The following is a 15,618-nucleotide window of genomic DNA, read 5'->3' as shown; positions in this document are numbered from 1 at the left end:
GAGAGAGAGAGATTTGCAGTCCCTGGTCAAGGAATGGAAAAACTGTTGGTAGGCACATGCTCTGTTCAGGACTGGGGTGCTTTGGTACAGCTCTCTGTGTGGGGATTTCAGCCTTGAAATAGCAGCAGGTGTTACAAGTTGGGATGGAAGAGCGGCAGGGGAGTAGCCCGCACAGCTCCTGCCTAGTGTAAGCCATTGTTTCCATCCCAGATTCTCTCACCTGTTATTTAATGAACAGGAAAATGTCAGTTTTGTATAACAGAATGGGAGGTGGGGGGAAAAGAGATCTTTCACCCAGGCTGCCTCTATACTGAGAGGTCAGGGCTGGAAGTCCCAGCTGGGGGAGGAGGGACATAATGGGGAAGAGGTTGTTGACAAATCTAAATGATTTGATATCACTTGGGAGTTTTCCCTAATATATAAAGTTGCTGTTGATGTTAATGTGAGCAGGTGAACGCCTCTATCCCCTCATTCATGCAATGCACACCTCGCTTGCTGGAAAGATCACAGGGATGCTGCTAGAGATTGATAATTCTGAGCTGCTGCTGCTGCTGGAATCGCCAGAATCCCTCCGCTCCAAGGTATGATGTGTCAGCAGTCTACATGTGAATGTGTGCACAGAGAAGTAACAGGGCAGGAGGATGGGCCAGCGCGGTAAATGCCTGCTGTAGACAAAAGCAAGCAGTAGTGTCCTAAGAGGAGAGTGGGGAGAGAGGAAGCAGAAATGACCCAAAATTAAATACATGGCACGAGTAATTGTGCTGCCCCTTCTCCTGCCTCCCCATAGCAATGGAGAAAGGAGAGGGTGGAGCAGCTCTTTTGAAGTTGAGAGCAGAGGTGTTTTTCAAGGGAAAAAAAATAGTTTGAGAGGATGTTGTGCCCTTGTTGCCAAGAAGGCTAACAGCATACTGAGCTGCATTGGTAGAAGCTGGGGGAGATTGAGGGGAGTAATTATTCCCCTCTATTCAGCACTGGTGAGGCCACATCTGGAGTACTGTGTCCAGTTTTGAGCCCCCACTACAGAAAGGATGCAGAAAAGTTGGAGAGAGTTCAGTGGAAGGCAATGAAAATGGTTATGGGACTGGGGGACATGACTTATGAGGAGAGACTGAGGGAACTAGGCTTATTTAATCTGTAGAACAGAAGACTGAAGGGTGTTTCCAAAGAGGATGGAGCTAGATTGTTTTCAGTGGTGGAAGATGATAGAACAAGAAGTTATGGTCTCAAGTTGCAGCAGGGAGGTTTAGATTAGATATTAGGAAAAACTTTCTCCCTTGAAGGATGGTGAAGCACTGGAATGGGTTACCAGAGAGGTGGTGGAACCTCCATCCTTGGAGGTTTTTAAGGCCCAGCCTGACAAAGCCTTGGCTGGAATGATCAAGTTGGAGATGGTCCTGCTTTGAGCAGGGGATTGAACTCAATGCCTTCCTGAGGTCCCTTCCAACCCTACTTTTCTATGATTCTGTGCTGCAGAAACAGGCTGGAATTGAGACAGAGCAAGGTCAGCAATGACTTGTCCTTTCTGAGTGTCCTTGCCCTAGGATACTGTTCCTTCATTTAGCTCAGAATACCTAACAAACCAGTGAGGACAGTCCCGAGCCAGTGCTCGCAAGTGGCTTAAATGTGCTAATCGTTTAGAAACAAGCGAACTAAAGGTTAGAGAAAAAAAAATCCCTCTAGTGAAGATATAATTCTATGTGAACAAAAGCAGAGAAGAGGGGGTAATAGTTTAGCTTACTTCTTGTATAAAGAGATCATTGGTTTGTAGTCCTTTTTGCAGGGAAAAGGTGCATGGAGTTGGACTTGGCACATAGGACTGGTGTTTCCAGGAGCTGGCAAAGCTGACAGGCAGATAAATGAGGGACTGGGAAAAGTTGGGACCCAGATCCAGCATGTGGCTTGCAGGAATGGGATGTCCCATAGTAAGGAGAGCACAGGTGTGTTCAGAGGAAGAAGATGCAGACTAGCCTGTCTGACTGTTTGGCCTAAGAGGGACTGAGACATGGTGTGTGCAAAGCCTTTTTAATATTTGAAATCCTTAATTCCCTGACTGACTAACTAATGAAGAGTGTGGGTAGGCGCTGGCCTGGCTTTCCCTGCCTATCAATCCTGACTGACATCCCCAGCTATTCCAGCTCATTTTAGTCTGACAAACGGAGCACGAATGGCTGTTGGTTCATTTTGTTCTCAGACAGTTGGAGGTCACCTGAACAGAGCCTGCTTGTGGAAAATTGGCTGCTGACTTTTTAGCAAAGCACAGAAAGCAGAAGGGATCCAACTGTTTAGATAGGAGATGGGCACAGGATGGGCTGATTCTTCCTGATGGAGGCAACTTTCTTGCCAGAAAATGACTTTTTTTTCACTACTGTGATCTCTTTTTGGGGATTACAGAATCGGTGCTGGTTTATAAGGTTCTTGTTCACAGAGACTTGGATTTCTGGAGATTCTGTAGGGACCTATTTGTGCTAACCAGTCAAAAGCAGCATCTCCCCAGTCTTCATCCCCCAAATCACTTGGCAATAACATACAATCCTGGTGACTTTGTTAGCTGTCACTGAGCAACATACTTTGAGGCAGTAGATCCTGCTGTGAGCAGTTTCTTTTCATGCATGTCAGAAACCATAGGTCTGGATCTATGCTCTGAGCCTTCACCTGTCCTGTACAATACCTCCTGTAAAAGGGAGTTCTTAAAGGAGCCTGGACAATAGTGAACATGTTAAATCTCTCAGGCTGATGAAGGATCCACTTTTATCTGACAAGTGTAAGCTCTGAGGAATGACCTCTCTTCTAAATGTCCAGACATTAAAATGCTGTCTCTGTGCAGAATCTGCTTTTCCTCATGCTTGGCTGCTCAGACCCACTGAGAACTGATCAGTTTTATTCCTGCTTCCAGTAGTGACAGAATATTATTAAAAATAATATTATTTGCTTGTGCCATCTCCCTTTTTAAAACAAGCAGCTTGCCTTTGCCAGGTGGAATCAGACTACTGGCTCAGCTACAAAGGAGTCTGGACTCTTGGTACCTAAGTAGTGCTTCTGAAGAAGGCAAAAGGCCCCACAGTGAATGTGGCCAGCTGTGCAGGGCTATATGAAGAAGAGGCTGAGCTGTTCCTTGTAAAGTAAATCATCAGAAGCTTCTGGGACAAATATCCTGATAGCAGTTGTGTGGGATGTGGGTTTTCTGTACTATAACAAGTTAGTGGAGGGAATACCTCCCACCCCAGGTTATATGCTTTGGCATATTGCAGAATTGCCCAGTATCTGAAAGACTTTCTGGATCAGAAGACAGTGGAGTTTTTGAATAAAATTAACCTAATCCAGGGCCACTGTTATAATATAGCAACTCTGATAACTAATTCATTTCTTGAAAGAGCATCTATACTGGGGTCCAGTTAGGAGCCTCGGATATCATGTTACTTGTGCGGAGAGCTGCCGATATCAGACTGACTAAAGTCTCTACCTTTTGTTTTGTTTTGTGAGATTGAGGAAGCGGTTGCAGTGCTCCAAGCACACCAAGCTACTGAGTCGACACATAAGAGTGGCACTGCCACGTTCCTTCAATGAGATGCAGGTAGGTGGGGAGGGGTACATAGACTCTAACCTTGTGTAAAATGAGACCAGGCTACCTAGTGGAGTGGTTTCTGGTTCAAGTGTGTTTTTCAGGAGGGGATTGAAGGTCAACCAATCTAGCCTGGAGAGAATTTTCTTGGACCCACTTGAACAAATGCTGTCTACTGTCTTCCAGAGTCTGAGCAGTTTATCACTGAGAAATGAATAAGTGACTTCTGCCCAATTACATAGGGGCAAGCAGATGTTGAAACCAGTTCCAATGGGATTTGATGTGATCAGCCGTGAAGCCTCCCCACCAGTGTTGTTGTGGAATTGTTTAACGCCATGGTTTCCAAGCTTTTTGGAGCCATGGATACTGTCTATCCTCAGACATTTGTATGGTTCACCATGGCCCCTTATCAAACTTTGAATTGAAAGCTCTATAATGGTGAATGGGGTCTAGAGAGGAGCATTTATTTGGGCTTCTTGGACCACCACTTATGGACCACAGTAATCCTTGTAGAAGCATGGAGTCAGTGGCAGTGCCGTGCTCCCTCCCAATTACACCTTCAGTAGAAGCTTGCAACCTTCCTGATCAATTGTAAAAAGTGAGCATCTGGACCTGTAAAGGGTTCCCATTCTGAGAGCACCTTTCGCATAATTTCCTTGCTATCACAGGTCACTTAATCTGGATTTGGCATTAATCTGTGAATCCCAGACTGACTTGGATTGTGTTTCTACTTCTAATATGTTTACAATTTGTTTTTTGTAGAAGAGTGAAATATGAAAGACGCGCTCTTTTCCACTCTGAGCAACACCTGTCTCTGAAGAAAAAACAGCAACCTTGTGTATCACCATGTCCAGCTGAAGCGTGTGTTCTACACACAGTGACTCTGACTTGCATTAAGGCCCAGTCCTATTGCATTACCTTTTCTTGGTGCATTTAAAAACTCTGCAAAATGATTTTTTTTTTCCCCAGAAATGAACTGCACTTGTGTAACAGTTGCCCATGTGAGCTCTCTTTTTGCAACCCTAGCAGCTGGGAGCATGTTGTGAAAACGTAACATGGGGAATATGCAATAGAATGGAAAACTCTCCTCTTTAATGGTGAGGAGAGAAACACAATTGGTTCAGTTGTAGCATTTCAGGAGGTGACAAGTACTGACAATTCACCATTTTTACTAAGTTCACTGGGTTCTGTAATTTTATTTGTTCTTGTAGTTGACACGATAAAGAGTTGCTTTTTCCACCCTCACCTTGTACTAGTCACTGTCTTTCTTCTTAAAAAAAAAAAAAAAATACTGCTTCATCTGCAAAACTTGCTGTCCAAGTATAAGTCACAAAGATTATCCTTATGCTCCAGAGGGTCAAGGATGGAGTTGGAGGCCTGAGAACTTACTAGGGACAGAAAATAGAGTGAATAGTCAATGTACAGAGCTAGCAGGAGATTACCTCAAGGTTCTGTAATGGCTCTCATGTATTTATACGTTAAAAAGAAACTTAAGAAAGTGAGGACAGCAGCAAAGTAGCCAATTTTGCAGAGGTGTTAAACAAGAACTAAGAGGAGCAAGGAACTTCAGACAGATGTAACTGAAGTATGTGAATGGGCAACACAATTGTATTTGTTCTCGTGGAATTTCTGTTGGAATGGAAAGTGTTATCCCACTCTATTTTACCAGGCAGTAAGCTAGCTAGGCCTGGTAGTTAGGCCATAGACGTGTTGTTGCAGACCGCTCCAATGAAGACTTCTACTTTATGTGTAGTTGCAATCAAACGAGCAAACTCATGCCAGGAAGCCTTATGCGTAGCTGGTAGCCTATAAGGAAGGTTGCCCGATTACATCTAAGACCTTGTGTTTGATGGCTAAAACTTTCTGAAACCAATCACTTTAAATTCTAAAATGTTTGGCATCTGCCTCAAGCTGAATTTTGCCTATAGGAAAAAATATGACTGATATTTGTAAACTGATAAATAAGGGACTGTATTAAAGTTGCCTAGGTCTCCTGAACTGTGGCATTTTCTGAGTATTTAAATGTAGCACTGATGTTCCTTTAATATTCTTGACTTTGGCTGTAAGAGATCACGGGTGCAGGCTCAGCTGGAGTAATTTGCAGTACTTACGTAGTTGGATAGCGCAGGGGTATTTGGAGAAAGACCACTATTAATGGTGGAACTGGAAAAATACTATTAGGAGTGACAAGATTAGGATTAAGAGATGAACACAGACTGAAGCCTGTAACATGAATTTGGTTGGGGGGCAGGAAAGTAGAGTGGCAGCTTCTTGATCATTTGCTTTCTCTCTCCTCCCTCCTTTTTCCCTCCAATCCCCTTCTATCACAGGGAATAGTTTTTTATATAAATATTTCCATGCTGAAATACGAGGTGGGCACTGGGCAGCATGACTAAGTGATACACAGTGATGGTCCTATATTAATTAGGCCACAGTTAATGGCCACATGCTGTAGAATGCAGTGATAGCATTTTACTTTGTTGTCCTGAAATACTCTTCCACATGGCTCAGCTGGAAACACTGACACAAGTCCTCAGTGAATGCTTCTGAGTAATGGTGGCAGTGTGTGGGAGTGTTTATTTGCTGACCTAATTCTGCTTCCTGGGCCTCTTTTCCAAAGCTGTTCAGGTAGCTTGGCTCAAATTTCTCCCTGCAGTATGTAATGAGGAAGGGGGGAGAATGTCACCAGCTTCAGCATTTTAATTCCTTGAGCCTTAGTGCTGTTTTGCTACTGAGGAAGTCCAGCTACTCAATCTAAACTCTTTGATCCCTAAGCACTAGCTGTTGGGCTCCATGTGAAGCAGAGGAACCATGGACTCTTAATTCACTTTTCCTCTCTGGCTTTCAGCCCAACCAGGACCCAGCAGTGCATAGAAACAAAACCAGATTCTGATGTTCTGCAGCATGGTGGTAGTGTCCAATACTGTAGTTATGGAGCCATAGCTCTCACACTTTTTGGAGCTGTTCTTTCAGACAGTATGTACGATGGCTGCAGGGAACCTCAAACATAATGTTGAGAAATTATTTTAAAATGAGAGAAAGTACTGAAGCACTGTGAAATGCACAGATCTCTGCTTACAGCTCGGATGGGATAGCAGGAGCTGCTCTATGTCAAGACTGTGATGTCTATGCAAATACTATTCCAGCCTCACAAGAGCATTTTCTAATTCCTGAATGTAGTCCAAGTAGTGACAAACAGAACCCAAACCCTGACCCTATCTGAGAAGAAGTGATAATTCCACACTGACCCAGCAAAGGTTTAGGACTACAAATGAAGATATTCCAGCTACAGTTTACATTACATCTGTACATTCTGTCTATATCCTGATATAAATAAACCAATTTCTGTTTAGTGTATCTCACCTTTCTCTAGTTTGGTAATCTTGGTACTAAACACTATACAGCTGCAAAGCTTCACTTATTAAGTAATATAACTGTCTTCAATAGGCTGGGCATAAGCTAGAACTTTGGCAGTATTTTCATTGTTGTATAAATGATGGATTTCAGACTGTGGCTCTGTGTAATCAGGCAAATGAATAAAATAGTGCTTTTTATGTCAAGAATGTTACCATTATTTTATTCTGTGATGGAAGACTGCACAGTCCCAGTCCCAATCTGCTATGCAGTGAGAACATAAAGTGCACAATTACAATAAAAATAGACGATCTCAAAATAGTTTGGGTTTTAATGAAAGTTGTATTGTTCATACAGTACATTACCAAACAAATCCTACCTATTTAATTTTTAAGACAACTCCATCACCAGTCCAGAATAGTTATCTTTAATCCACCATCTATGTCACTGCTGCCTGTGCCACATGGGAAGAATCAAACAGCATAACATGCATATAGGTTGGAAGCTGCAAGGTAGATTTTTTACAGTACAGGCCTCATATAGGATACTCCTGTACCCCTCTTCCCTGTCAAATTCTTAATAGCAGCTGGTCAGAAAGGCACAAAACAAGCTAAACTTTAGAGAGGAAGAAGTTGTGAAACCTCAAAGTAGCAGCTAAAATCCAAACTTGAGCAGTGCATTGAAGACAGCCCACAAATACAGCAACAAGGCTATTGCAGTGCTTGATGGCTGCTTTATGAGGTAAATGCCATGAGTTGCTGCAAACAGCACAAGTTTAAGTAGAGGCCAGCAGGCATCACCTAAGCCAGGAAATGCACCAGATGCAACTTTAGTGGTAATCAGGTGTCAGGATAATTGTAATAAGTCTGCTGCCTGCTGAGGAGGCCCTGCCTTTTGTTCCTCTACTGTCAACCCTTCCAGGTGGCTTGCTGAAACAACCAGAGGCAGTAAGCATAGCAGCTCTGTATCACCTGTTTCTCTCCAGCCTATGAGTGTGTATTGACAAAACTCATCTTACAGCTATTGAAAATATCCCCCACTCTGGTAAAAGCAAGAGAAGCAACAGCCCTACAAGACTCTTTGCAGACTAACTTAGATTATGAGGAAATATCCTAGGTTTAGGAAAGTAGCCTGCAACTCTCAGAGAGAGAGGGTCATTTAAAACTAATGATCTTACAGGGAAATAATCTGTTTTGGCATAGATAGTATGCATCTTCCAATATACATTTAACCAAGTGGCAGAGAACCAGTTGATCCTCAGCAAGTCTTAGGGGCGTCTTTCAGTGCTACTCCTGCATTAAGATTGGTCCCTGTAACTATTAAAAGGAAAGCCCATCTTCTGCAGCATAAAACAGACTAATTCTATACTTCCTGTGTTATATTAAACTCTGTTCAGTTCTTTCAGTAGCTTCTGTGCAGCTGTGTTCTTTGGTTCAATTTTCAGAAGGCTGCTAACATCAGCAATACTTGACTTGTAATCCTAGGAGCAAAACAAAATTGCATTGAAAAAACAGGCATGTCTGTAGACCTTTAAGGCTCACACACTGAAGAGCCTTTAGTGGTAAAGTCATTGCCTCTACTGGGCAAAAGCCATTCAACCGGACCTGTTACAGCCCATGTTAATTCACATGTACTTATCCTAAGGGGTTGATGGAATGTTTTTTGACATACTTAAACTAGGGAGTAAAAAGGCAATCACTTTAGTAGCTTAGGTGGATGTGAAACAACTGCATTAGCCTTCCTCTGGTTTCAGATGTTCTAATGTTGCAGAATTTCAGTTACAGCAGCTCCTATAAAGTGGCATTAAGCATATTATAAATCCCACAACAGTTAGCTGGGTGTCATAACTACAGTCATCTTCAGTAATCCAATCAACCTGTACCTTGGTATTTCCAGACACTTACCAAGCAACTGAGGATGTCGAAAGGTCTGAAGCTAATGAAAACATCCAAGCAGCAGCCAGTGAAATGAGTAGTTGTCCCCTTACCACATACCAAAGCTTAGTCTAATCAGGTAGCAGAATTATTATTCCACAGATAAAAATCTTTAGTTTTACTTCTACTGTTATAGAGTCAAAACTCAGTTTTCTGCTTGAACATGACTAGGTATTTGTTCTTACCCTAAAAATAGTACCAAGCTCTATTAATATAGTTACCTTTAGTTCCTTAAATGCCTGAGCACGTCTGTAGAATGCTTTAATATTCCTAGCATCTAACTTCAGAGCTTCTGTGCAGTCTTGGATTGTTTCCTTGTATTGCTTCAGAGACAGGTAACAAAGAGCTCTGGACAGATAACAGATAACGGAGGTTAGAGGTCTGGATCCACGTGCAACAATTCCTATTTGGGCACTTACAATCAATTGTAATCAGGCTTCTTTCTTGGAAAGAGTTGCTAGAGAAAGGTGACCTTGACTACACAAAGATTAGCAGGCACTTTCAGGATAAGGTTAGGAATGCCATCTGTCTCTCTGCAGTGCATACACCCATCAAAAGACCCCCATCTTGCCCTCACCTAATCAGAAACTGCCTTTTAATAAAACTAATATAGGGAAAGAGATACTAAAAAGTGGAGGGATCTTACTCTCAAGTTTAAAATATGCTTTGGTTAAAGAGGGAGAAAAATATATTCTCTTAACAACAATAAATTAATATTTTTTTCCAAGGATAGCTTACGATTCCTAGCTTTAAGAAGTCCTAAAATTATAGTTTTCTATGTGTATTCTCCTGACAGATTCTCTGTACACTGCAACTGTCTTCAGTGTCCCACATGTGGTAAAGGTCTTAGATATGTCTGTGCAGTTATTTGTAGTCAGCAGGGCACCAGACATCATCAGAACAGGGTGTTCTTAGCTGATAAACGGTTAAAAGGAAAAAACCCCTAATGGTTTCAAGTCAAGAATTTCCACATGGGCTCCACATGGCCACTTTGAAAAAGAAAGGGACCTTCATCTAAAAAACTAGTCTCTTACAAAAAGAAAATGCATCTGTCCTCTCTCTCTCAAACATGCAGAACCCTGTCTAGTCTGGTCATATGTTAAAAACATGCTGTTTCCATTCATTTAAACAGGCTGGTTGAGCATCTGATAACAGGATTTGGCCCTAGCTGATTAAGAGTTATGATGATAGCTTTAGGATGCACCCCAAAGGGCAAAGGTCCATTGTTCTGCTTGAATGTTACCTGTTGGTATAAGTAGAAGATTCCTGGTTTAGTCTGAGACTCTCTCTGTACTTTTCAATAGCTTTCTTATGGTTTCCTTTCCGCACAAGTTCATTTCCTTCTTCCTTCAAAGTTTTTGCTCTTTCAGTGGCAGCAGCTGTAGGCACTGGAAGTTGTGTTGAAGAGAACACAGTACTATGTGAAATAAAGAGCTTGGCAGTCTCATTTATTACTACAGGAATCAGCATCATTAATTAACTTCACCATTAAGTACAACAAAGTAAGGCACTGTAGGAAACCTGATTCCTCTCACAGAACTCCATCCTAGGGTCAAGTGAGCCCTGGACAGACCCCATCTGTGTATTGTCTCCTCTTGGCATCACAACTCTGGTGGCCATCTGAACGGCAAAGTGCTCACCCTCTTTTCCTACAGGTGCAGTCTCATTTAGTTTGGTTCTCAGGGCAGCCTTTTGGCTTTCTGCACGAGGAAAGTCCCATCTTCTCTGAGCAGAAACAGGAACTGAAGGGATTCGTGGGAGCTTCTGGCGCCACTCAGGGCCATCCTTCTCCAATAGAGCTTTTGTCATTCTGCAAACAGATACAGATTGTGCAGCTACTAACTCTACTGAGAACAGGCCTGTAGTCTACCAGCAGGCCTTTTAACTAACCACTTACAAACAGTTACTAGCACTGCTGTGCATCCAGCCCCATGTGTGAGATTCAGCTGGAAGAATGGGTTTTTAATAGAGTTGCTTCTTTTTAGTGCCTGCCATTTGAGTAGTTCAAACATTTAATTAAGTATGCAGTCATGCCTGCTACTACAGGAGTCAGCACAACTAGAGAGCTGATACCCAAGTCATTCCAGGGAAGCCTGACTTCTCCCAAAGAACTCTGTCCTACAACAAAGTGATCTATGGACAGAACACACTGATGTATCCAAGTGCTGTTGCTGAGCACATGAGAAACATCATTTTACATATGGGAAAAAATCAAGGAGTTAGGTGTCTTGTCCAAGGTCACAAACCAAGTCAGGAACAGGACTGGAACCCAGATCTCCCATTGCCCTATTCTTGAATCATGAGGCTATGTATCTTCATGAGAAGAACGAGATAGGGAAGTAAGTACAGGACATCTGTACCTGCCATTCAGAAAGGATGCTTAATAAGACTGCTTGACTGGAACAATTTCTAATCTAACCCTATTCCCTCCTTCACATTTCACAAGATGCTTACAGAGAGAAGTTTGTTTTACAGAATCTTCTCATTCTCCTTGTTCAGGGCCTCTTTTGGCAACTTAAGTACTGTGGAATTTGTCCCCACATCTCACATCCGCCCCCTTATGCAAAGCTGAGAGAGGCTCTTCCTACTAACCAGATTTCAGAAAAAGGACTTTTTTTTCTCAGCAGAAACAAAACCAAAAGCAGGAACATATGCTGGGATTGGGGTTGTGGAGTGTACTGAAGAACAAATGAAGATGTAGAGCTGTGGAAAGGTTTAGGTACCTGTCATTAACCATGGAACCTGTTGAGTCAAGCCTACTGCAGTCATATTTACTCATATTTATCCTAGTAGAATGGGGAGGGGGCACATATTGAATCATGACCACTTATCATTCATTAGCTGCTCAAGAATAAACAGTGTGCAAAATGCTTGAAAGTGTGAACAGTCAAGTGTATCACTTGCCATCTAGAGGAAAGTAGCATAAACGGCACAGAGAGCTGCAGGGCTGACAGCAAATAACACTAAAGAATTCACAGCGTAGGGGTAGAAGATGAATGGGTTTCTGCTATTTAACCAGGACCCAAAGTCACCCAACCTGTCCATGGGCAACCATCCTAAAAGCAGGGCTGTGAGTGACCCAGGCTGCTGCCTGTATTGTCAAGCCTCCATTTTGGATTGTGTAACAGTATAAACTTACAAGTTACCTGTTGACACCATCATGTGCAGCCTGTACAGTGCAGTCAATCTGCAATACAGTCTTGTAGTCCACATAGGCTAGCTGGTATCTCTCAAGAGCCTCATAGGCTGCTGCCCGCCTCAACAGAGGTTTGATTCCAAAAGGAACAAGGTCCAGTGCTCTGTATCAGGGGAGGAAGCAAGAGAGGTCACTGGGCCACCTGAGTTAAGTCCAGCAGAGAGGAGAAGGTTGGTGCGCTTGATGGACTGGGGGTTTGTCAAGTATCAGCTTTTCATGACTAAGTTTTAAAGGCACAGTCTTGAAAGTACAGAATTGCACCTTAGAAATATTTGCTTGGCAGGGAACGATCCTGCAGGAGTAAGTGGGGAACTTCTGCATCTCTCAGGTGTGCAGTTGTAGCCAGGGGACAAAGGAAGAAAGATATTAATTCCATCTCCCAGTGACAGTCACTTTTTTCTCAGAATAAACAAAACCAAGAGCAGATAAGTATGCTGGGACAGGAGCTATGGACACAGGCTGCAGTTCAGCTGTGCTGCAGAACAACTAAAGATGTAGAGCTATGGAAAGGTTTAGGTAGGGAATCACCCTGCAGCAGTGAGTAGGGAATGGAAGGACAATTCAACAGTATTCAAAAATTAAAAAATAAAAGTAACGTATGCATGATTAGCAAGGAAGAGAGGCCTACTCAAGCAAATGAACATGACATCTTCTCCTCCCCGTTTAAATGACAACAACTACAAAAGGCCAGACAAAATCCTTGGCCCATATGTGTTTTGCTATGGGTGGTTGACCAATGCCAGTGTTTGGGAATGGAGGCTGCTATGTGGTTCCCTAAAGGTGCTTAACTCTTCGTCCAAATAGTCTTAAATGAAGGGCCCAGTCAGTAACCACACTATCTTATTTCATTCACAACAAAAACACAGTTTAGGTTTTTAACTGGGTAACAGCTACTTACACAGTACAGTCCTTAACACAGAGGCTACAATTCCCATCCTTCAGATAGCAGGCAGCTCGATTTGAATGGAGGACACTCATTTCCTCAGCATCCTTCTCCTCTAGGAGCAGAAACAAAAACAGAAGATAAATTCAAGGTGGGAAATGTGGGACAATACATTCAGTGCATGCTATGGCCAATTCCTGTATTAGCTGTTTCTACTTACAACAGCAAAGGGGTACTAAAAATAAGATGGATCTCACAGATGCTGAAGTATGGCTCAAGAGAGCCATTTGGAAGCTTAACTGCTAAAGTAACTGATCAGTACCAGCAGTAAAGCTCATCTTTCATCTTCAAAGCATCAGGTACTTAATTGTCAGTCTCCTCAAAGAAGCAAACAATGATCATCTCGATGTGGATCAGATCTAGGCTTAAGAGTTCAGAAGATCCCAGTCTCTAGTTTCCTGGTTCATAATTCTGTCTTTTCCATTGCTGCAGCTGGTAGTGACAGCACTCAGCAACAGAACACCTGAGCCTGCAGAAGATTTAAAAAGAAAAGCCCCTAGCAACTTTATGATGGAACCAGTTTCGGACCTTGGCAGCCACATCTGGATTTACATTGTGCTGTGGGGCCACGGCTGGATTGTGCTTTTTTTTTTTTTTATTATTATTATAATTTTCTAAATTTTTTTATAATTTTTATAATTCCAAGCCAAATTTGCCAAAACAAATTCCAAATCCAAGAGTCAGCCCAGAACCATATGTGGCCTTACTACTGGCAAACATCCTCCACCCCCATCTGAGGCTTCAGATGTTCCCAAATCCTTTGGTGGGCATCCTACTTGCAGACCCAAGCACAGAGTTTGGATGCCCCCAAGTTTTGCTTGCCCTTAGCCATAAGGCCCCAGGAGCAAGCTAGGGAGGAGTCTCCCATTTCCATAAAGTGGGCATAAAGCCAGGGTTAACTATGCATTACCTATGCAGGTACTATTCCATGCTAGCAGAGCAGTCTTCCCCAGGTGCAACTAGGAAGCCACCATGGTGATCATTAGGGCTGTGTGAAGCTTCGGGTGGTGATTCAATTCGGAGATTTGACCCGATTCAGCGGCCGAATCTCAGAATTCGAATCAAATCAGGGCAACAATTTAAAGGTCTGAATTGATTCAAAGCTCTCTGAATCTTCGGAAAAGATTTGGAAAGCTTTGATGATTTGGGCAGTCCCCAGTGGCTGCAGCAGGGAGCTGCAGTTGACTCCAAACTGGGAAGTACTAGGGGCAGGGAGGCTGAGGGAGGGGATCATGGGGGGGATTCCTGCCAGCCCCCCTACTCTCCCCATGGCTACTCCTGCCCACCCCAGTGCCCAGTACTTAAAAAAACAAAAAAAAAAAGCCCCAGTGCTCACTGGGTGCTCCGGAGCAGGGGGTCCAAACCTGCTGCCCCCCACTGCCCTATGCCACATGGGGGGGGATTCCGCACAAGCCACCCAACCCCCCCCACAGATGCCCCACCTGGGCCAGCTCCAGCCCTTTAAAAAAAACAAAACAAAAACGGAGAAAAGCCCCAGAGACTCACTGTTCCTGCAGCAACCTTGGGGGTCTCATGCAGAACCCCCCCAGGTGGTGTGGGGATCACCCCCTGCCAGCAGGAGCAGGAATCTCAGGGTTTTTTCCATTTTTTTTTCCTTAAAGGGCCAGAGCTGGTCCATGCAGTGCACACATGGTGGGGGGCTGGGGGAGCGAGGGGGGACGGTCGGGGGGCATGCAGAGACCCCCCATGCAGTGCGGGGCAGCAGGGATCACCCCCCACCCGGCAACACCTGGTGATCCAGGGCTTTTTGTTTATTCATTTATTTTTACCAGTGCTGGGAGCTAGGGCAGCCATTGCCGCCTGGGACAGCGGTGGGCGATGAGCTCTGCCTGGCTGATTTGGAGATTTGGCTGCTGCCGAATCTCTGAATCAGATTTGGCCGAATCGAATCGGGACAGTGATTCAAAACAACCAATCGAATCACTGTCCCCCAAATCAGCCAAATCCGAAGCGAACACCAGCCACTTTGCACAGGCCTAGTGATCATGGTATTTCCCCTGCCAGGCAAGCGTAGGACTGCGCTTGATCTGAGCCGACAAGAGGCCGAGGAGCCTGGACTGTGCATATAAGGCAACAACCAGCTCTGTGGCAAGGGGGCTGCTGCTCCCGGCGGGTCCAACCGGCCAAACGCGCGTTACCTCAGCAGTTATGGGAGCAGATCACCCGCTGGCTGCCCTCCACCACGCGGCACTATTTTTAAACTGGGCCACCGAAGGCGGGGAGGAGTCGACAGAGCCGCGCTGCTGCGAGGGGCCCTGCTGTAGCAGCTCTGCCGCGCCCCGCCCTGGGGCGCCCCGGGAGGATGGACGGGCCAGGGGGCCGCATCCCGCAGGAACGGGCGGGGAGGAGGAGGCTACTTCACCGCGGCGCTGGGGAGGCTCACAGCCCCGCGGAGGGGTCCCTCGGAGGGAGGCGGAGGGCGAGCCGGGCCCTCCTTTCGCCCCTACCTGCTGCCTCGAGCAGCGCCAGCGCGCGGCTGTAGAGCGCGGCCGCCTGCCCGTACTGCCCGCTGCGGAACTGCTCGTTGCCGGCGCTGCGCAGCGCCGCGGCCTGCGGCTCAGGGGCCATGGGGCTGGAAGGCGGAGCCGCGCGTCGGCTGCTCCCCGTGTGC

At 44.7% G+C, this 15,618-nt stretch overlaps 2 protein-coding genes across 4 annotated transcripts in view; one reads left to right on the top strand and one right to left on the bottom strand.

Moving 5' to 3' along the window:
* Positions 1-7,113, top strand: part of PABPC1L (poly(A) binding protein cytoplasmic 1 like) — a 44,083-nt gene extending 36,970 nt beyond the window's left edge. For all 3 annotated transcript variants that reach the window (XM_019509820.1, XM_019509823.1, XM_019509822.1), the window contains 3 exons: positions 451-581; positions 3,481-3,571; positions 4,322-7,113. In XM_019509820.1, the coding sequence (XP_019365365.1) occupies positions 451-581; positions 3,481-3,564 (215 nt within the window). In that variant the 3' untranslated portion in view covers positions 3,565-3,571; positions 4,322-7,113. The remainder of the gene's footprint in view (positions 1-450; positions 582-3,480; positions 3,572-4,321) is intronic.
* A 113-nt stretch (positions 7,114-7,226) lies between these two features.
* TOMM34 (translocase of outer mitochondrial membrane 34) lies at positions 7,227-15,612 on the bottom strand. Its single transcript, XM_019509827.1, has 7 exons — positions 15,455-15,612; positions 12,942-13,041; positions 11,994-12,146; positions 10,488-10,657; positions 10,091-10,235; positions 9,069-9,195; positions 7,227-8,393 (listed from the first exon to the last, which is right to left on the bottom strand). Exons 1-7 carry the CDS (start codon positions 15,573-15,575, stop codon positions 8,295-8,297), a joined length of 915 nt encoding a protein of 304 aa, XP_019365372.1. The 5' UTR covers positions 15,576-15,612; the 3' UTR covers positions 7,227-8,294.
* Positions 15,613-15,618: the final 6 nt, after the last annotated feature.

This window comes from Gavialis gangeticus, unplaced genomic scaffold (assembly GCF_001723915.1).
Source record: "Gavialis gangeticus isolate Ggan-Ray unplaced genomic scaffold, GavGan_comp1, whole genome shotgun sequence".
Taxonomy (NCBI): domain Eukaryota; kingdom Metazoa; phylum Chordata; order Crocodylia; family Gavialidae; genus Gavialis; species Gavialis gangeticus.
This window is presented reverse-complemented; position numbering and strand designations above follow the sequence as displayed.